The 21,366-nt window shown below is 33.7% G+C and overlaps 5 protein-coding genes across 6 annotated transcripts; 4 read left to right on the top strand and 1 right to left on the bottom strand.

Annotated features, from left to right (window-relative positions):
- The first annotated feature begins 2,791 nt into the window (after window positions 1–2,791).
- Window positions 2,792–5,002, top strand: LOC119634768 (pre-mRNA-processing factor 17). The gene is made up of 3 exons (XM_038029120.1): window positions 2,792–3,660; window positions 3,726–4,204; window positions 4,281–5,002. The coding sequence occupies exons 1-3, from the start codon at window positions 2,928–2,930 to the stop codon at window positions 4,812–4,814; spliced, it is 1,746 nt and encodes a 581-aa protein (XP_037885048.1). The 5' UTR covers window positions 2,792–2,927; the 3' UTR covers window positions 4,815–5,002.
- Window positions 5,003–5,244: 242 nt separating this feature from the next.
- LOC119634943 (transmembrane protein 181) lies at window positions 5,245–7,624 on the top strand. Of its 2 annotated transcripts, none has more exons than XM_038029385.1 (8): window positions 5,245–5,907; window positions 5,999–6,255; window positions 6,335–6,409; window positions 6,490–6,589; window positions 6,660–6,937; window positions 7,001–7,103; window positions 7,181–7,408; window positions 7,480–7,624. In XM_038029385.1, exons 1-8 carry the CDS (start codon window positions 5,463–5,465, stop codon window positions 7,617–7,619), a joined length of 1,626 nt encoding a protein of 541 aa, XP_037885313.1. In that variant the 5' UTR covers window positions 5,245–5,462; the 3' UTR covers window positions 7,620–7,624. The 2 variants fall into 2 exon arrangements, with proteins under 2 accessions (XP_037885313.1, XP_037885312.1); XM_038029384.1 differs by having other exon boundaries at window positions 5,463–5,907; window positions 6,335–6,415.
- Window positions 7,625–7,916: 292 nt separating this feature from the next.
- LOC119634832 (putative lipoyltransferase 2, mitochondrial) lies at window positions 7,917–9,865 on the bottom strand. Its single transcript, XM_038029232.1, has 2 exons — window positions 8,829–9,865; window positions 7,917–8,741 (listed from the first exon to the last, which is right to left on the bottom strand). The coding sequence occupies exon 1, from the start codon at window positions 9,771–9,773 to the stop codon at window positions 9,090–9,092; it is 684 nt and encodes a 227-aa protein (XP_037885160.1). The 5' UTR covers window positions 9,774–9,865; the 3' UTR covers window positions 7,917–8,741; window positions 8,829–9,089.
- Window positions 9,866–10,208: 343 nt separating this feature from the next.
- LOC119634918 (protein kinase 4) lies at window positions 10,209–15,647 on the top strand. The gene is made up of 7 exons (XM_038029352.1): window positions 10,209–12,214; window positions 12,915–13,620; window positions 13,703–13,856; window positions 13,913–14,037; window positions 14,787–14,889; window positions 14,953–15,311; window positions 15,401–15,647. The coding sequence occupies exons 1-7, from the start codon at window positions 10,603–10,605 to the stop codon at window positions 15,516–15,518; spliced, it is 3,177 nt and encodes a 1,058-aa protein (XP_037885280.1). The 5' UTR covers window positions 10,209–10,602; the 3' UTR covers window positions 15,519–15,647.
- A 602-nt stretch (window positions 15,648–16,249) lies between these two features.
- On the top strand, window positions 16,250–21,323 carry LOC119634897 (BTB/POZ domain-containing protein KCTD3). Its single transcript, XM_038029318.1, has 4 exons — window positions 16,250–17,048; window positions 17,278–18,524; window positions 18,602–18,721; window positions 18,792–21,323. Exons 1-4 carry the CDS (start codon window positions 16,996–16,998, stop codon window positions 19,670–19,672), a joined length of 2,301 nt encoding a protein of 766 aa, XP_037885246.1. The 5' UTR covers window positions 16,250–16,995; the 3' UTR covers window positions 19,673–21,323.
- The last annotated feature ends 43 nt before the right edge of the window (window positions 21,324–21,366 follow it).

The raw sequence follows: 21,366 nt of genomic DNA, 5'->3' as shown, positions 1-21,366 counted from the left end.
GTTTAAATAGTTATAAAAATCTTATTAATAAAAATCTACAACCCCAACAACAACAACAACAACAAAAAAATCCTTTAAAAAGTGTTATATGATAAACAAGAAGAAAGAAAAACCATAAAGTATCTGCGTGTTGTGTATATGTGTATTTCTATTTTTAATTCACACAACACACCATCGTCTTAGTCGAACATAAATCCAACAACAATTATAGTAAGCCCAGAGTTATGAAAATACTTGCTAAATAAAAAATATTTTTTTTTTTTAGTTTCTTCGTGGTTCATATACTTATAAATGAAAATTTACAACAAGTACTACCAAAAAGATTATAAATTATAATTATTATTATAAAAAAAAAAATTTACAATTTAAAACAAAATTTAAATAAAAAAAAGATTTAAACTAAAAAGAAAACAAAAAAAATTATTTGAAAAAATAAATAAAAATCTTTATTGAAAAAAAACAAATTTATTTTTACTGCTAAAACTCATAACAAAAACAGAAGACGAGGAAATTTCCTGACGGAAGGCATATACATGAAGAAGGGTTCGGTATCTATAAGAGTGTTGCCTGCTATATACATACACATTGACATTTACAGATGATAAGGAAAATTTGGAAAACAAAGTATATTCAGACGGACGTGTTCATATATAATATAAATGAGGGAGCGTTCAGTATTTTCGGACGTGTTATCTGGATATCTAATACATACGTATATAAGTATGTGTGCACGCACACGTTCACACATATTACGGAAAATTTGGATTCTTTGACAGGTTATATTTCAGAAATTTGATTTTTATTCCTAAAAATAAGTGTAGACTATATTTTGAAGTTTATAATAATATTTTTTTTTCAAATTCTTGAAAGTATCGAACTATTTATTGCTTTTTATGAAAACTTTTTTACTACTTTGCATAGTAAGCGTAAAATCTTAAGCAAATTTTAATAAAATAGCTGCAACAAAATACCTTTACTTCTGTCGTTTCCCACACTTCAATCCACCAGTATTTCAGCTTTATGCATACATATATGTTGTATTATGAGTTAAAATTTTCTTACCTTTTCTTATGTCACCGATAATTTGTTACGTATTTCAGCTAATTTTTGTGCCCAACACAAATCTTCTACGTTATATTTACTTTTCAAAGCGAGCATTTGATGCAAATACAAAATATATACAGAAAAATTCCGCGAAATTTCTTAGTCAGTAGAGACACGAACCGGGAGAAATAAATAAACCAAAAGTATTTTTGCTTACGCACACAGGTCACAAGTTATAGGAAATCTAACGCACACAACTATCGCAACGCGAATGCTAATAAATCCGCCATTAAAACGAATCATATTTTCACTCGATTTGTTATTAAGTTTTTCTTAGTCGTTATTCCTGTTTTATAACTTCATCAAAAAAATTTTTACTTCAAGTTATTTGCAAGCATTTAATTTCACAAAATTTTATTTACTTCAAGTAATTTAAATATCGCATTAAAATTTTATATAAATTCCTTTCATTTTACGTTAACTACTTTGCAGAAAATTTTAATACAACTGAAGATATAAAGCGAAGTTGGTGGCAGAAGATGATTTGGTAAAAAAAGCGCTTATTACTGCAAGAACGTATGAAATGTTAAGAGAGGAATGCTCTCTCTTTTTTTGTGATAAGAGAATGGAGATGTATGAATTTCTTCATTAAGTGATTTTAGTTATTAGAAAAGCATGACGAAGTTTTTTTTTATATTTTTAATATAAAAATTACAAGTTTAAGATTTTACTGCTAACAAAACGACATATTTTGCTAATCTAAAATAAAGCAACTCTCTTGATGTAAATAGAACAAGTTCTTTATAGTGAATGATTAAAGAGATCTTTTTCTACGATATATCAGCGAAACTGAAGTTAAGTTTCAGAACGGAAAACAAAAGAGCAGACCCTTCTCTTTTCAAAAACGTAATTAATTGTATTTCCTGTTTTGAGAACAACTGTTTGAAATTGCCTTTCATTTGAGTTAACATTCGTAGAGATAAAACATATAACAGACATAGATATAGAAAAATAAGGTATCAGCAATGTTCTTTGATAAACTGCGTTTAACCGAACATTTATATTTTTTTTAGAATTTTGTATAAACCTTTAGAAAGTCGTTATATGAACAAAGTGAAAGTACGGCAACGCCCCTAACGGCAAAAACACAATGTGAATTTATAAACTTGCAGAAAAATTTTATAATTTTTATCTTTCGTTATAACCTCGAACAAATCTTATTAATAACATTGTGAACAAAAACATAAGCACATAAGCAACATACCGAACAAAACGAACGCACCTATTAGAAATTTCCTGAAGTTAACCTTACCGTGACCGACATATATAAATAAAAATAAATATTTTCATAGCAATACATTCGCGCGTTCGCCACAATGGTTGTTATTATATTTTATAGCTTTTCCGCAATAATATTTTATTTACTTACAACAAAAATGCCGTGATTTTTATTTATTCTTTGAAACAGTTATTTAGCACAAGCATAAACGTAGAAAGTAGTTAAATTCATTCCATTTTGTTTTCGAATCGAAGTAAATAAATTACAAAAGTATATATACGCTTTTTCTTAAATAAAAATTATAGTAAAATTTTATAATTTCGAGTTAATACCGAAAGAGAGTAAATTTCTTCTTGTTGTGATAAATGGCGCGATTCGTTAGAGAAGTACTTAAATAACGATCAATTTTCGATAGTAAATACGTATCGATAGCATTAAAACACTGTTTACCAACACTAAAAAAACAGCTGGCGGCCATTAAAAAATGTAATGATTTACTCTTGCTAAAATAAACATCTACTTGTGTTGCCATCTCTATGTTTTATGTTTAAATAAAAAGTGCTGTATTTACTTATTTCTTATCCAGTAACAATAAAAAAAAAAAATGATAAACCTGCAAAATTATTGCAATTCTTCGGCATCGTCGTCTGAAGCAGAGCAATCTGACAGCGAAATAGAAACAAAAAATAAAAGCGAGTTCGGGGAAGAAACTGTGCCTGATTACCTCAAGCCTATCAAAGATCCCAAGCTGTCTATAGCCAAAACGCTGACGATCTGCGCGGCACCAGAAATTGCCCCCATGGGCACAGCAGCTATACAACGAAGCCTAGATCCTTCTATTAAAGAAATTGAATACAATGCGAAATACGAAGAAATGTTTGCTCCCGTGAAAGGTCCTGCAAATCCGAATTTAACACAACAAATGAAAGCACAACGTAATACTTTGGCTGGGTACGTGGAAAGCGCTCATGTCAACGCATTTGAATTTGAAAACCAACGTAGAACCTTTCACACTTACGGCTACGCTTTAGATCCATCAGTCGATGATGTAGGTGATGGGCAGTCTTTTGTCGGCGATCTACAATCCGCGTATGATGATGAAGGTAAAACTGTGTTTGAAGGGCCAAAACCGAAAAAGAGACGAAAACAGGAAAAGAATGACAACCCAGAAGATATCGAAGGTTTTGTCGGTCCTTGGGGTAAGTACGAAAATGAGCAGCGAGTAGCAAAACCAAATGAACAAGAAAAGGCCGAATTGGAAGAGTTATTATCGAAACGTCATCGACGAGGCCGAATTCCCGAAGACAAGCCACTCGAAGAAAAATCCATACTGCACAGTAAGCAGAAAATATGATAATTATTGAAATCGTTATTAATCTTAATTTTATTTATTTTTCTGCAGTTAAGGATGCCTTCGATTATCAAGGACGCTCTTATTTACATGCTCCCCACGATTTGGGTGTAAATTTACGTTCCAATGCACCGCCGCCTAAATGCTTTCTGCCGAAAGCGCATATACACACTTGGACAGGTCATAATAAAGGCATTTCAGCAATACGTTGGTTTCCCCACACCGCTCATCTGTTGTTGTCTGGCTCAATGGACTGTCGAGTTAAACTATGGGAAGTATACGGTGAGCGCCGTTGCATACGTACCTTTAATGGTCACCGTCAAGCTATCAAGGACATAGATTGGAATAATAAAGGCACAAAATTTCTATCAGCTTCCTACGATCGTTACATAAAATTATGGGATGCAGAAACAGGGGAGGTAGTTTCACGTTTTACCGCCCGCAAAATGCCTTTCTGTGTCAAATTTCATCCCGATAATAGTAAACAGCATCTTTTCGTGGCGGGAACGTCGGATAAAAAAATTATATGTGTAAGTTGTGAAAGGTTTTTTTTGAAAGAAAACCATTTCCATTATTTACTTTTTCTTTACATTTTATTTAACGCAGTGGGATACACGTAGTGGTGATATCGTACAGGAATATGATCGGCATTTGGGTGCTGTAAATTCGATAACCTTCGTAGATGAAAATCGTCGCTTCGTTACTACCTCCGATGACAAATCAATGCGTATTTGGGAGTGGGACATACCGGTCGACATGAAATACATAGCTGATCCTACTATGCATTCCATGCCAGCAGTTACTTTAGCACCAAATGGCAAATGGTTAGCTTGTCAGTCTCTGGACAATAAAATTGTCATTTTTTCGGCTTTAAATCGTTTCAAAATGAATCGCAAGAAATCCTTTAGTGGGCATATGGTATCCGGTTATGCTTGTCAGTTGGATTTTTCGCCTGACATGAGTTATCTGGTGTCAGGGGACGGTGATGGCAAATGCTATATATGGGATTGGAAAACAACGAAAATGTACAAAAAATGGCAAGCACACGAAGGTGTGTGCATTAGCGCATTATGGCATCCACATGAGGCCAGTAAAGTGGTCACAGCCGGTTGGGATGGTGTGATTAAGTATTGGGATTAATTATTCATTTAATTTGGTTGCTATTTTATTAGATAAATGAGTCAAAGTAAATAAAAATAAATAAATATATTGTAAACAATGGAAGGACACAACTTAACTTGTTAAGATTATTTTCGAAAACTCTTCGTCCTAAAACCATGAACGGTAAGGTAAATTATTTTCACATGTGAAATGTGAATAAACCGGTAAATAGAAATATTTAAGTGATAATAACGGTCATGCGCTTAAAGTATCTAAGGCTGTCAAAACGATTGTCATTTCAAAGGCAAAGGAAAATATATATATGTATACATATGTATGGAAAATCAATCGATACTTCTTTTGGCAAACAAAAAAAAAGAAAAGAATCTAACCGAAAAAGCTTTTCCAACCAATAAAATATCTAAAGAAAGCTATATATAAAATGAAGTATTAAAATAATCAACAATAAAAGTTTCAATAATTCTCATAAATTAGAAAGAGAAATATTTTCTAAATTAGTAATGAGAAATTTTCAAATTTGCTGAAGAAGGAGAGATTGAAAGTCTTTAACAAAACTAAATTTAAATAAACGAATAACAATAGAGAAATACTTAAATAATCAAAATTGTTAACCAAGAATTTTGATATCCGCATTCTCCTATTGCTACGACGTTAGCAGCCCGCAAAATGGCTAAACCTCCAGCAGATCCGAGCGGATTGGGTTATGCGTATCATTTACCATCCGGTGGTTTATTGCTAAGACTGAAGAGCTCCCTATCTCAGTTCAGTGACTTGTTTAGTGAATTCAATAAATATATAGCGCCAGCCTATCATCATGATCGCATTGAACGTTCTGTTCATATGCGCTTATACTCGATGCATAAACGCGAATTTGTTAGTGTGTTTTTGGGCTTCCTTACTTGTTTCGGTTTAGGCATTATTATTGGTCTTACCGGCCCAAAGATTACACATACGACCGAGATAACTGATAAAAGTATTTTAGCAAATACTACATTGGCGAATAGTAAAACAGTTTTAGCCACTGGACCTTTTGCGATGAAATCACCACTGATGACTACATACTCTCAACAGTTGTGGCTAATAGCCAAATTAGTTACAAATAATAATGATGGTAAGCAACAAAAATAAAAAAAATAAATAAATGAATAAATTCATAATGCAATTGTGGAATATGCAAGAGAAATCTTCTATGATTATTGTAGATGAAAAATATGATAAAAGTTTCCATGTAAGTGTGGCTATTGATGCGATAACTGAACAACATAAACCGTTAAATCTTTTGCCAGCGAATGGCCCACACAATCGTACTCGCCATTTGTCCTGTGTACGCAACGATTGTCAAGAGTTTACCGTAATGCATTTGGGCTTTCTTGAATATGCGCATTATATAATAACGGTACGCTTTTATGGCCTCAAATCGTTTCATCACAAATACAATATTACTGGAATCACATTTTATGTGAGTGAATTCGGAGTGAACGTAACCCGCCATAAAGATTATTTAAATTTTAAATAAATCGCCTTCTCTCTTTTTATAGTTCAAATCCTACAGCCCGGATTTCTCGCAAATCGAGATATGGTTTCGCTTCATTTTCCTATTGTTCACATTTATTGTAATTGTAATTATTAGCTCATAATCTTTAAGATTTTTTTTACCAATTTTTGTCCATTTACATCAATCTTCATTTTGCAGTGTTGGTTTGCTCATTCATTGCGCAAATATCCCATTTATGATTGGTCCATTGAACAGAAATGGTTATCTGTTTTGCTGCCCTTACTACTTCTATACAATAGTAAGTCCTTTCACAAAAAAAAATTATTTATTAAATTTATGTTGATTTTTAAACTTTTTCACTTTCATAGATCCATTCTTTCCATTGGTTTTCTTGGTTAATTCATGGTTACCCGGTATGATCGATGCATGTCTGCAGGCGACCTTCTTATGTGCATTGTTAATGTTTTGGCTATGCATCTATCATGGATTAAGACAAAATGAACGACGCTTTGTTGGCTTTTATTTGCCAAAGATTATTGTGGTATTGCCTCTATGGTTATGTGCTATTGTCTTGGCCACTTGGGAAAAATGCAATGAATTAAAGGATCCTTCCTACAGTCACTTTGTCGATACGAAAAATTATAACGTATAATTTGCCATTGCATAATCCTGTAATCAATGACTTACTTATTCCTTTTTTACTTTGCAGGGTTTAAAATTATTTTTCTATTTAGCGGGATCTATGTACGTTTTGTATCTTACTTTACTAATATTAAGAGCTTACACCGAATTAAGATCAATGCCCTTTTTTGGTAAATGCTTAATATAGACGCGCCTCGTTTCTATCTCAGTACACGTCTTATTTTTTTTTTTTTTGTTTTTTTTGTAGATATGCGTTTAAAATTTCTTACTCTTCTAATGGTCTTTGTCTTGTCCATATCCGTCATTGTAACGACTGTTTGTCGTTTTGGGTTCGGCATTTTAGAGGATAATTTTGTAGCTTCTTTAGATACTACCTATCAAAGTTCAGCACAATTTATGTGTTTCTATGGATTATTAAATTTTTATTTATATGCTATGGCTTACGTTTACTCACCAGGCGATCGTTTCGCTCAAGGTATATTAATAAATTAATTTATTAAATAATTATTTCATATTTTATTATTAATTTATGATTCTCATTTTTAGCTGAAATTTCCGTAACTAAAGATAATCCCGCGTTTTCCATGATTAACGATTCTGATGAAGAAGTTGTCTATGGTTCTGATGAAGAATCCAGGCGCCCCTTAACAGTCGGTAGCGGTAAGAATGATTACGACAGCGATTAGATTTAAAAAACAAAAAAAAAAAAAACGAAACAAATGTTTTACATAAATTCCAAAGTCAGTCCACCTTAAAAACCCACAAAAAATATTTAATTTAATTTAAAAAAAATATAAGAACAAAAAAAGTGTAAAATTGGTTTTGTAATATTTTGAAAAATTTCCTTCAAAAAAAGTATTACGAGAGGATAACTAAAATTGTTAATGTATGTATGCAAAAGTTTAAAAATATGTTGACTTCAGTTAAGATTATAATTGTTTAAATAAAAATTGCAGAATTTTCTTCTTTTTTTTTTTTTTTTTTTTAGAATTGAGAGGTATTAAAATTTCTACTCTATATTATATTTCCCGGATACTTTCCTAATGTAAGAGTAAGGTAAGGAGTTTTTATTTACTTAAGATATTGAATTTTTAAAACTAAAGTTTAATCGAAAAGAATATCAAGCCAAGTTTGATTCTAGAAATCCACATCTAAATCTCTATATCATATACTCGAAGATGAACAGAAACTTTATTCAACTTCGGAATAAGAAAGAGAGAGAGAAATATATAGCGAAAGTAAAAAAAATTTGAAACGCATTATACGTAGAAATCGTTTTTGGGTAAATATTGAGGTTATGCCAGACCAAAGACTAGATTTAGACATTAGTAATCACTCATCGATCATGAATATAAAAATTATAGCAATCGCTTTCGACGCAAATTTTTCCTGTACCGTTTTCTACACGTTCTTGCCTATCGTGATAAGCCTGAGCAGTACATTGTCCGCGGCTTCAAAGCCTAAGTAGACTTTACTGTGGTCGTAATTATAATAAGTGCTCAGTCGGTAGAGGCGCATAAAGCCAATCACCCCGCGCACTCAGCGGACACCACCTCCTCATTTCTTTCTCTTTCCTATCCTCTTTTTGACGGTTACTGTCTTCCACGAAAGGAATGTATCGCCTTAGTGATCAGTCATTTAAAAAAAAGAAAAAAAATTAAAATATAATTGGGAAAGGGAATAGTGTGTTTATGCGTTTGAATTGATATGGAGATTGGTCTATGGATTGAGAAGAAAAAGTCCTGCAGTTAAATTGCTGTAAATGCCCGCAGCGCGGATATATACGAGTTTTCTAAGTCGGCTGAAATCTATTTTATGCATTAGATTAAGTTAAATAAGTTTAAAAGTAAATAAGTTTGAACGAAAGTTTTAGAATTGTATGAAAACTCACTTACTTTATGGATCTTTACTTCCCCGTAGAATTTCGTTGCTGCAGATCTTTTCCAAGATTCTCACCATCGATTTCTCACATTCATCTTCATGAAGCTGTCAAATAGAGCAAGTACTTGTAAGGCCAATTAGTGACCGTTTTAAACGATTTAAACGGCACTTTTAAATGAAACTGTTTTTTAATACGCTTTTATGCAATAAAAAATAAATCATGTATTCATCATGGCTTCCCATTTTAAATGACGGTGTATTAGAAAATTCTTCAACTAAGTGTTGTTGTTTTCCTCACATAATTGACATTGAAAAACTTCAGCAAACATTTTCAATAAAACTTCGATGGATTCTTCCACAGTCACCCGCCTATCAAGTTGCTCCGATAAAGACGTGACACCTTTGCCTTCAATACCGCACGGTACAATGTGTTCAAACCACTTCAGATTAGTGCAACAATTTAGGCCAATACCGTGAGTTGTAATATAACGCGAACCATGCACACCAATTGCGCATATTTTCCTATCTTTTACCCAAATGCCTGTGTGTTCAGTTCTTGTCGCTTCTGTTATTCCTAATTCTCGACACGTTCGTATAATCAATTCTTCTAATGCAGACACATACCAACGCATGCTAGGTGTGAATTGTTGCAAATGTATGATGGGATAAGCAACCAATTGCCCAGGTCCGTGGAAAGTTATTAAGCCACCTCGATTAGTACGATAAAATTCTGCGCCTAATTTCCGTAGGCGTTTCTCATCTTCTTCGATATAATCTTTCCTTCTTATACCGATCGTATAGACAGGCTTATGCTCTTGCAAAATCAAATAGTTATGAAATTCCCAACGATGATGATCGATCGATTGATTGCTTAACATTTTTTGCAATTGTAGACCGGTATTATAGTTTATTAACCCAATTCGTAAAACGCTCACTAACGGTCTTGATTTTAAAGTCATGCTTCACTTTTTTTGTTTATTTACACTTTACTAAGCTTATAAGATTGTAAGATTGCAATCCCAACATGAAGATTTTTCCCATTTGCGAGTGTAAACAAAAAAAAAACATATGATCGCTTTCCATAACGGGAAATGAAAATGTGTTCATAATGCGTTCGTTAGATTAATCTTTCGTAAACATGAATGGTTTTTGGGCACAATTTAATATTAAATTTAAATTTAAAAAAAAAAAAAAAACGAAAACTATTTTGAATACATCATCTATGCCATGGTGGCGAAATAATTTTTCTTTGGAAGAAAATGATGACCAAAAAAAAAAAAAAAAAAAAAAAAACATGGAAAAAAGCCCATCATAAGCGCAACGCATGCTCAAATACTGCACGAGCCGATACGTTATTATTACTTAATCGGAAAGCGAATCTCTATAATCAGTTTGGCAATTTTTCATTAAATTTTGTTACCGTTTGGAAACTCTATACATGTGCGAGTGGCGTTTTTCTTTTAGAACAATAAAATTTTTATTTTTGTGTTAATTATTATAGAAAAAAATAATAATCTGAAAATTGTATAAAAATGAAATTTCAATATTGAAATGATATCAATATTGATGCGTAAATTCGCGATAAATTTTTTTCGATATATATATGTGTTTTGTTTTTCCATTGTGGCAATCTGCACTCATAAAGAAAAATTTATTAACTGGTCTCGCAAGGGAGAGAATATATAGAAAGATACGAAGAGAAATATATATATATATATATAGATATATGTGTGTATAACTTGTCAACCAACCAAATAGATCACCACGTAAACGTAAACAAGACCTGTGATGTCGTTACCAACGGGAAACGATGGTAAGCCTGGAGGGGAAGACTATTACGCTGGAAATAATACTAAACCATTGCAAACTTGTCATCAACCGCAGACAGCGCCGGCCTTATTGCAATGGTCTAACCATTTAATGGGCGGCCACCATACATTTTTGCAGCAACATCAACAGCATCTATACAATATGCAAGCTCAGGCTGCATACGCAGCGGCACCATCAGCCGGGGGACAACAAGAGACATACTCAGTGTTACGTATGGGTAATGGAAATTTTTTGAAAATTTATCATTGCCCAGAAAATACCATCGGGCCTATGTCGGTGGAGGCGCCTTTTACTTTGTCTGCAAACTCCTATAATCAACACCAACCACATTTGCAAACAACTTATCAACATCACTTTCCTCAGCAACCATCACAACAACAGCAGCAGCACACTGTGGCTTCGACTACAACAGGAGCACCGCAAATGTTTAATAGCTATGAGCTGTTCTCCAGTAACACACTTACTCAATTGCCTACGCCAGAAGTAACACCTCTTTTAGTGCTAGGAACCAGTGCTAATGATAATAATCAAAATAGCAATAAAAATCCTGCTCAAACTAAGGTCAACATGACGATAAATAATGGAAATTCAGTGTCTGAAGCAACAAGTAATGCCAATGCTGCTACAATGATTATAAATAATTTAGTGAGCAATTGGTCACCAAATCTTACGGGTGGCGTATATACTCAGTTTGGATCGCAAGCAAATCAACATCAGGATGAAATAGTTTTGCATTCAAAACAACAACAACAACAACAAGCGACTTTACAACAATCGATACCTTTAAAGGATGAGAATGATGATAAGTATATTACTGCCACAAGCTTAAATCAATTTGAGGAGGACGCTGAAAACGAATCAAATTCCGAAGTCGTGCCGTCGCAAACAATGCCAATGCCAATGCCGCCACAACATACTGACCAGATATTTAGTAAAGATGGTATAGCTACTAATAGTGCTAATGCTCCCATTGCCATCCCTTCTGACCTCGCAGCGAATTCAACAAATCAAGCAAATTGTTTATTGAAAGAAGAAACACTGCATGCACCAAAAAAACGTATTGTGGCTGAGGTGAAACCCATGCGTATGACATATTCGGATGTCCTAAGTAAATTGAACAATCAACAAGAGCATAAGCAAAGTACATCTCTTCAAAATCAATCTAATATACAAAATAACAGAGGCAATCAAAAAACAAATAATGTAAATGCAAATACAACATCACTCATTAGTAACGCCAATGGCTTAAATAATCGTCGCAGCCTTGATGAGATTACACTTCAGATGCGCTCAATTAAAAAGTCTCCTGTACATGAGAATAAAGAGAACGTGCAAAATACTTCAACTCAACCCATTGCTAATAACAAGACCGTTGTTAATAAACGCTCATCGGTAATGATTAATAACAATAGCAATAACGGCAACAATACCACATCCCAAAAACAGCAACAGACACAAAAAATACAAAATAATAAGACAGCAAACGCCAACACTGACATATCCGCTAGGAAACGTCCCACCAACGTTAAAAGATTCAATGATACCGATTTGGAAACTAACTATAATGGAGGTAAGTTGTTGTACTCATTATTTCCAAATAAAATATTCTTCTCTCAATGCGTTTAGTTAAATAAGTTCGCTTAATATTTTTTTTTTGATAGGACTTGGGGGGGAAAAGAATTATTGCTCTAAAGCATTAATTAAGATAAACATTTTGTATATATATGTAGTCTATGATTTGACTCCGAAGGTAGGTAGGGCATGGTACAGAATGGCTCAGGGCTTTATGATCGGCCCGTTCGGTAAGTAAGTTTCGTTCGTCCGTCTGTCCGTCCGTCCGTCCGTCTGTCCGTCCGTTTATTCTTATAAGGGTAAAGCCTGTGTATTTCTTTTAGATATAACCGTCGTCTGTGTAATGTCCGCGGGGGGAAAATTTAAAACCGACGCGTGCCCCCCGAACTAGGTAGCTCAACAATGACACGTGCAATTGTCTCTATAACCTCCGATCATCTTCAAGTGGCATTTAGTGGTAGCCCTAAAAATAATAGTCAATAGTTCGATATGTAGATAGACAGTGAGGACTTCCAGACAAAGCCGTAATATCCAATTGGAATAACTTTGGATAAATGCTTCAATTGAAGCGTCATCACAAGAGTTTTAGAAATTCTAAACGTTATGGGTTATACTTGTAATAGATTTGTTACCTTTTTTTCGTGTAGCAGAATTGATATCATTTTTTTTTTTTTCATTTGCTAAAAAATATATTTTAGTGAAAATCCATGAACCACGGAAATCTTCAAAAAGCATAAGCCCATCGACCGCATCCAACAATTCATCGACGGCCAGCAACGCGAATCCCATGTATGGTCGAAAAGCAACAAAATCTTTTAATTTGATCAGTAATTCATATCAAACTAATATTACAAATCAACAGCAACGTTCACGATTTCAAAGTCATTCAAATGCCTCGTATTCGTACTCATCAACTAAACGTGGACGCAATAACAGTAGCAATTTTGTGCCATCAAATGGTAACAGCTCACCATACTCACAGAGCGGGGCTGATCATCATAAACGCAACTATGAATTTGCAAAGCGTTTCTTGCACGCTTGGTATATTTTTACAATGAAAATTTTAACTTGGCTTTTCTATTTGATCTACGATATCGTTGTATTGGGCTGCAGTATACTGTATGAGCACTTGCTAATTAATTACGAATCTGGGCGATTATATATACAACAATTGCACAGAGAATTAAAACAAAATTCGAATAAACCAAGCATATGGATTAAGAACAGATATCGGAGATTTGATGCACGCTTTAGCAAGACATCAAAATGGGCATTTTGGCGCCGTCTTTATAAAAAGAAACCACCAGAATCCTTAAATGAAACATTTAAAGATGGCCGCTTACCTCAAACAGGTGAAGAAGCCATGTATTCTTTGCTGAATTGCAAAGGGAAGGATGCTTATAGGTTAGGGAGATTTTAAAAAAAAAAAAAAAAAAAAAAAAATTACGTAACACATACATTTTTCCCGTTTTCATTTTTAATTTAGTATATTAGGAGTTCCACCGAATTGCTCTCAGGAGCAAATACGTAAGCATTATAAAAAAATTGCAGTTTTGGTGCATCCTGATAAAAATAAACAACCTGGCGCTGAAGAAGCTTTTAAGGTTTTACAACGGGCATTTGAATTGATTGGAGAACCGGTTAGTCGTATAATAAAATTTTTATGGATTTAATATTGAATATCTGAACATTTTAGGAAAATCGATTGGCTTATGATCAAAGTTTGGCGGAGGCATTGCATGCGGAAAAAGCTTGGACGGAATTGCATGATCTATTGTCTCAGCTGCAAACAAAAATAACGGAAGCTGCCAACACCATTAGGTAAGTGTAGAAAATTGTCCTCTTATGAATATTTTCTTATCTTATATCGGAGATCATAAGTATAAGTCGAACAAGTATTATTAATGCAATAGATACCTTATATTCTTCAACAATTATTATTATATTAAATTGAATTAGTCATATCTGTTTATCATATTTAGTCTAGATATTGCCGAAAAGCTATTGACAAGTTTGCTGAGCGTTTAAAAGAAACAATGTGCGAACATTCTCATAACTTTATCATACATTATGTTTACTTTCGAACTAGACCTCTCCTCTATTTTGTAAAGGATACATCCTTAAGCTTTACGTATATACGCAGACATATGCATATATAGGTAAAATTTGTCATATGAAGTGAAGAAGAAGAACTAATAGACTAATCATCTGTTCATAGTTTCCTGTTAAAGTGTTTGGCTTTCTGTTAATGTGTAAGGTTTTCTATTAAAACGCATTTCCTAATTAAAGGAAGCCGAGAAATGATTCCCTCCAAAGACTACTTTGCATGCAAACATCTGTCATAGTATGCAATTATTTCTGCCAAGTTCTTTGTAAACTATACCAAGAATTGATCTTCTGTATTAAGAGACTCCTCTTCCAGTAAGATGATGCAGAGATAATAGCATTGCTATTTACGTTAGAAAATGATTTATTATGTATTTCTTATTTAAGCTTAAGGCATTTAAAAGGCAAATATGGTTATACACAGTATATTTTGGAAAATTTTATTATTGTTTTTCTTCAATCAGATGTAGCACATGCGGTCTGCGTCATCCACGTAAGTTAGCTGATCGCCCGCATTATGCCGCTCGCGAATGTGCTTCTTGTAAGATAAAGCATTCCGCCAGGGAAGTAAGTTTTTACCTAACTTTCTTTATAATTAATTGCGTGTTATTTGATTATTAACTTTTTCAGGGAGATATCTGGGCGGAGACTAGTATGATGGGCCTACGTTGGAAGTATTTAGCTTTAATGGAAGGAAAAGTCTACGATATAACTGAATGGGCCAATTGTCAGAAGGGAGCTCTCGCTCATTTGGAACCAAATTCTCATATGGTACAATATCGCATTGTTAGAGGAGCCCAACAACAACAACAACAACAACAACAACAGCAGCAGCAGCAGCAACGTCAACAACATAAACAACAACAGGCTCATCATCATCATCATCATCATCAATACGCAAGATCCACAAATCAAAATTATGCATTAGGTAGCGGCGGAAGTTCAACATCTGGAACGGGAAAATTCAAGTGCGATAATATGCCATCCAGGTAATAAATTGTTCCATTATCTATTTTCTTGTGCAAAACAAAAAAAGTAAAAAAAAAAAATACATTAACTCTCTTTATCGCAAATATAGTGAAGCGTCTTTACACGAGTTCCTTGACAATCTGTACAGCGGTCAGCATCCACATCATCAACCAAGTAATAACACTACTCATGCCACTTCTACTCGCAGACGTAATCGCCGTAATTGACTTCTACGATACCTAACGCAAATTAAGATTATCTTTTGGAATTTGTTTATTCCTAAATATGTCGAAACTACTAAAAGATACTTTTATTTAACGCCCTAATTTTCTTTGTTTTTTTTTTTTTTTTTTTTTTTTTTTTTTTAAAAAAATTTTAAATAAATAATTTTTTTTTTTTTTTTATTTTTTTTATTTTTTTAATTTTTTTTTTTTTTTTAATATTTGTTTTTTTTTTTTTTTTTTTTTTTTTTTTAAGTAATTCTTACTAAATCAAGATTTTTGTTAAGTTTATGAACGTGCACACAAAGGCATAAATATAAAATTGTTATTTGTTCCCTGTGTCAAACACTTGCTTAGGGCATCTTCTTTAACAAGAAAGGCTAAATTTTAAATTAACATGAGAGCACTTAATGAAATTAACACTTTTTATATTTGTATTTATCATATCCTTCGGCTCCTCCTCCTCCTCCTCCTCCTCCTCATCTTTTTGGAATAGGAAAATTGAGCAAATATGAATTAAAGAATACAACTCCCACATAATATATTGAAATTATTAAATTATTATATGTGCTAGTGTGTAGTGTTAATAAAAAAAAAAAATATAAAAAAAAACTTACAATTATTAATCAATTAAAACCTTATTGAATAGACTCAATTAAAAATGCTTGAACAATCCTTATTTTGAAATGAAGAACAGATTTCTCTATCAACAGTCAAATTATTAAAGAATCTTAGAAGAGATCGACTAAAATCTGAAATTGCGTATCATATATATTGTAGATTAGTTGAAAGGAGAACAAGTCTTGCTTATTTGCTCCCAGCTAGAAACCTGATACAGAGAAAATTGTGCTATCGATTCTCTGCTCTGGTATCATAAGAAACAGATTTAATAATACAAAGCTTATCGCAACAGATAATTGGTTTCTTTTCAGTTACGACCAATCACTTAGGGGCACTTCACTAATCGTGTGTGATGCGATGACGATAAGAAAAAAAAGAGGATAAGAAAGAGAAAGCAATTGGGAGATGGTGTCCGCAGAGTGCGTCCAAGCGACTAGCATTACGCGCCTTTACCGACTTAGCGCTCACTATACCTACGTTTGAAAGAAAACTCTCTACTTGAGATTTGCACCCGCGGTTACTGACTTGGCAATCGCGGCTCTTACCGGCCCGGCTACTTAGGCGGATGATCTTAAAATTTGCTTAAAAAATTAATCTAATTGATTTAGTGATTAGAATTCGTAAATAATATGAGAATATTTATATTCCTACAAAGAGTAGTTATTCCCCCACGGAAGTAATGGCAATTGCATAGGTGCAACCCTAAACTACAAGACATCACGAAAGTCGTCAAAATACTCTTCCTTCAAACAAATTAAACAATCTGAATTTTATATTAAACGTGAAAATTAGAAAGGTGAAGAAAAAGATTAATTGAAAATCGAAAAGTGCGACAAGAAGTCTTAGTTTGAAATTAATCACCATGTACTGTACACACAGTGGTGATCTCGTCAATTTGAATGTAGGAGGACAGAGGTAAGTCATTTTTATGTTAATTAATTAATTTTTTTTTTTTTTTTTGGTGTGTTGAAAGGAGATGGACTAAGCCAATAGATTTCATTAATTAAGAAATTAAAATATTAAGCGATGTAAGGAAAATATAAAATTTTAAATTATTATTTGCGCACCGAAAGAGCAAAATTTGGTTATAAATCATGTTTATGTAAATTATAGTCATTTTCATTTCATTCATTTGATTCAATAGGTTTTCAACATCACGGCAAACGCTTACGTGGATACCAGATACATTTTTTACAGCTTTACTAAGTGGTCGTATATCGAGTTTAAAAGATGAAACTGGTGCAATATTCATTGATAGAGATCCAACATTATTTTCACGTATTCTGAATTATTTACGCACTAAAGAGATTGATATTAAGAACTGTGAAATACGATCCTTGCGCCATGAGTCGGAATACTATGGTCTAACTCCGCTGGTGAAACGTTTAGCTTTGTGTGAGGATTTAAATCATTCATCCTGTGGTGATGTATTGTTTTATGGCTTTCTACCCGTTGCTCCCATACCACCGAACGAAAATATGGTAATAAATCAGAATACGTCAGCTAGTTCGGAAGCAACTGGTAATCTGCCTCAACCATCAGTCAGCAATTATATAAATGCTTCTGCGGCTGTCTCAGTAGCTTCGGAGATATGCGTGCCTTCAACGTCGTCTGCGTCGGCATCGAATGGATCGAATGCCCGTCCTGGTTCTATGGTACGCGTACCAGAACCTTCAAATATTTCGAATCGGCATTCCTCGCATTCGCGCAATTCTTCGTGGGACTTACGTTTGGGTCGTGGTAATTCCGCTACTCAGGACAACCGTTGCTGGTCTAACAATCGTGGGGAACACTCACGAAACCCTTCCTTAGATTTTGTACGACATTCGCGTAATTCGTCAGCCGATTTGAATAAACTTATACGTAATGATATCGGTTTGGTATTTTCGCCTACGTTAAACTTCAATTGGGTCGATCCGCTAAGAGTGCAGATAATTAAAGCCCATCAGAATTGGTTTGCAGTGGCTTATGCACATTTTGTTGCCTGTTATCGTGTCAAAGATTCCAGTGGTTGGCAATTAGTGTTTACATCGCCGTACATAGATGCCACTATCGAGCGAATTGCAATTAACTCCAAGGTAAACATGTCTACGGCTGAGCCAATACCAAGCAAAATGGTTGCTATTTCATACGGAAGTCAAATACGATTGTGGAGCATTCATGAGGGGGGCAATAAAACCGATATCGGAATTTTTAATCTAAATGTACGAGTAGAGTTTTTATTTTTTATAGGGAGCCAGTTAGTGGCATTATCATCTTCTGGTAAAATCGGCGTTTGGCATGCGATGACACAGCATTGGCAAATCCAAGATTTGGTACCAGTCTTATCCTTTGATTCAGCTGGTTCGTTTCTGTTGCTGGGATGCAACAACGGTTGCATTTACTATATTGGTAAACGTTTTAACGCATATTTAAAGAAACTTGAAAAAAAAAATGCTAATATTTTCTTTTCCTAATGAAAACTAAAGATATGCAAAAATTTCCCCTACGCATGAAAGATAATGATTTACTCGTCACCGAATTGTATAAAGATCCCAATTTGGATCCAATTACTGCTATATCCGTGTATCTAACACCCAAGACATCAAGTAAGTATACTACCTTTCTCTTATCATCGGCGAAATGGGATTATTTCTTGCATTTGTTAATCACATATAGGTATTTGTGGCAACTGGATTGAAATAGCATATGGCACCAAAAGTGGTATTATACGTATCATTGTACAACATCCCGAAACGGCTGGACATGGCCCGCATCTTTTTGAGACTTTCACGGTACATCAGAGTCCCGTCACCAAAGTGATGTTGTCTGAGAAATATTTGGTTTCGGTATGTAACGAATATCATCATGTACGCACTTGGAGTCTTACGCGATTTCGAGGAATGTTGTCAACACAACCGGGCTCCACGCCTGAGGCCTCTTTTAAAATTGTATCATTGGAGGCGACCGATTCGAATTACAGCTATGCAGCTGGTAATGATTTCGGTCCATATGGTGACTATGACGAGCAAATATTTGTACAAAAAGTAGTTCCGGAAACGGATCAACTATATGTACGTTTGGCTTCAAACGGTGATCGGGTTTGTGTAATTAAATCTGTAGATGGTTCCTCTATTACTTCCTTTTGCGTGCATGAATGTGAAGTGTCATCGCGAATGGGATCACGTTTTATATTGACCGGACATTGCAACGGCAATATTCAAATGTGGGATTTAACCACTGCATTAGCTTTGTTTCCCAAAAAGGAAGAAAATCATACGCAGAAAATCAATGGGGGACCCGACACCAACGAGTTACTCCGTCTACTTGACCAATGTGAAATCAGTAATAGCCTTTGCTCAACGCCTTGTATGTCACCATGTTTTTCAGCTCTGGGAAATATGGCAAACACAACAATAGCTCGTATGAAAGCCAGTAATTTAGCTTTGTTAAATCAATCGTTTCAGCAAAATTCTCCATCGTTATTATCTCAATATCAGCAGCCGCCATCAAGCAATCCTATCCATCATCGTGGTTTCGGTGGTAATATCAGTGAATGAAACGTGCTAGCAGATCTCTTCAATGACCTTAGTAGGCTGCGTTGTTTCACTTATCTTTTACCAATAATATTTGCACCAAATCGTTACATATCAACACATAATGTGTTTTGTTCTACATCATCTCTAGCAACGACAACATTCGAGAACAATACCACCAATCCAAGCAAATCTTAGAAAGATGCATGAAAATGCATGTCACACACGCATATATGCGTTCAAGTTTTTAGATCAATTTTTCGAACTTTACACTTGACTATACTTATTAAATCTGCATAAATGAACTTTTTAGTCTCATACATATATATAGGCGATTTAAGTATATGCAATTAGGCAATACAGATTGATACAGAATGCCCGTTAGTGATATTTGATCGAAGTAGATGTAAAAAGTGTCATATAGCTATGAAATTCTGTTGACTCATCAGTAATGTATGTTCCAATTCGGTATATGAATGTAAGAAGAACGGATGTCCCCATGTATTTCATCGAATGATAATAATAATGAAAAGTAATCTACCACATAAAATAAGTTTTTTGTACGCCTACATAATATTAATAATAAGTACAGCAATGCACTAAATGTAAAATTCTTAATTGAAGTCTAGAAAGCCCAGGGCACTAAGCATATACTCTTAACAAAGTCAACCTTTGCCCCACTTTATGTAAGAGAGAGATTTTCAAATATCTTAAGCTATATAACTTATTATTTTCTATGTATTATTGAAAGCAGATGGATTCGACAATGAGATTTCGGGAACATTTTGTCGTGTTTGGTTTAACAAAAAGTAAAAGCAGTTTTATCTATTGTATGATCTAAATAATAAGCAAGAGATTGGGAAGAATTGGCTTGTAAAGGTGTAAGGAACAGCAGTACAATAACACTTTAGGAGGCATTCATTATTGGCCATGGGAGAAATGTTCCCCAGCCTTCGTGTATTCACTCCGATAGAACTTAGTTCCCGCCGATATGCAAAGAGCCATTGAACTAGGAAAGTTTTGATTTGCTCTACCAACAAATTTGATTTTACAAACAAGTATACAAAACGTCTGTTTTCAAAAAAAAAAAAATTTTGAATCATAACCTATAACCGAAATATCTATAAAAATTTTCAGCTCTAGCTAGAAAAAATTGTCTTACACACCTTTAATTTTACATAATCGATTTTCATTTGGTTTTTAGATTTTTCCAAAAAAATAAACTGATCGATAGGAAAAATTCAGGTAGAAATTAAAATAATTTTTAAGAATAATGTGTTGCGAGAAATACTTTTTTTTATGTTTTTCGAAATGTTTTTTGTGAAAGAATGTGAAAGAAATGTAACGAAAGCTCGGTTGCCTCGTTTCCAAAGAATTGAAAAGAAAAAAAAAAACTTTAAAAAAACGAAATATTTGTAATAAATAATACAAAAGTTATGAAAATATATTTCTGTATATACACTTTATGCGCTTAAACTATATTTTCGTTGCGCTGCAAATACTGTTTCTTTTTTTTTTGTCTTTTTTTTTATTAGAACTTAGATAGCGAATATATATATTTACTATAGAGATAATTTATATACAACATTTAAAGTATTGAATTGCAGCGATGGATGTGACAATCTTAAAATGAAATAAACATATTGCTAAGCAAAAAAAGCCTTAATTTATCTACTTTAAAAAAAAATTAATTTCACTTAACTTTTTATTATTAGGTG

This window comes from Glossina fuscipes, unplaced genomic scaffold, assembly GCF_014805625.2.
Source record: "Glossina fuscipes isolate IAEA_lab_2018 unplaced genomic scaffold, Yale_Gfus_2 3, whole genome shotgun sequence".
Lineage (NCBI taxonomy): Eukaryota > Metazoa > Arthropoda > Insecta > Diptera > Glossinidae > Glossina > Glossina fuscipes.
This window is presented reverse-complemented; position numbering and strand designations above follow the sequence as displayed.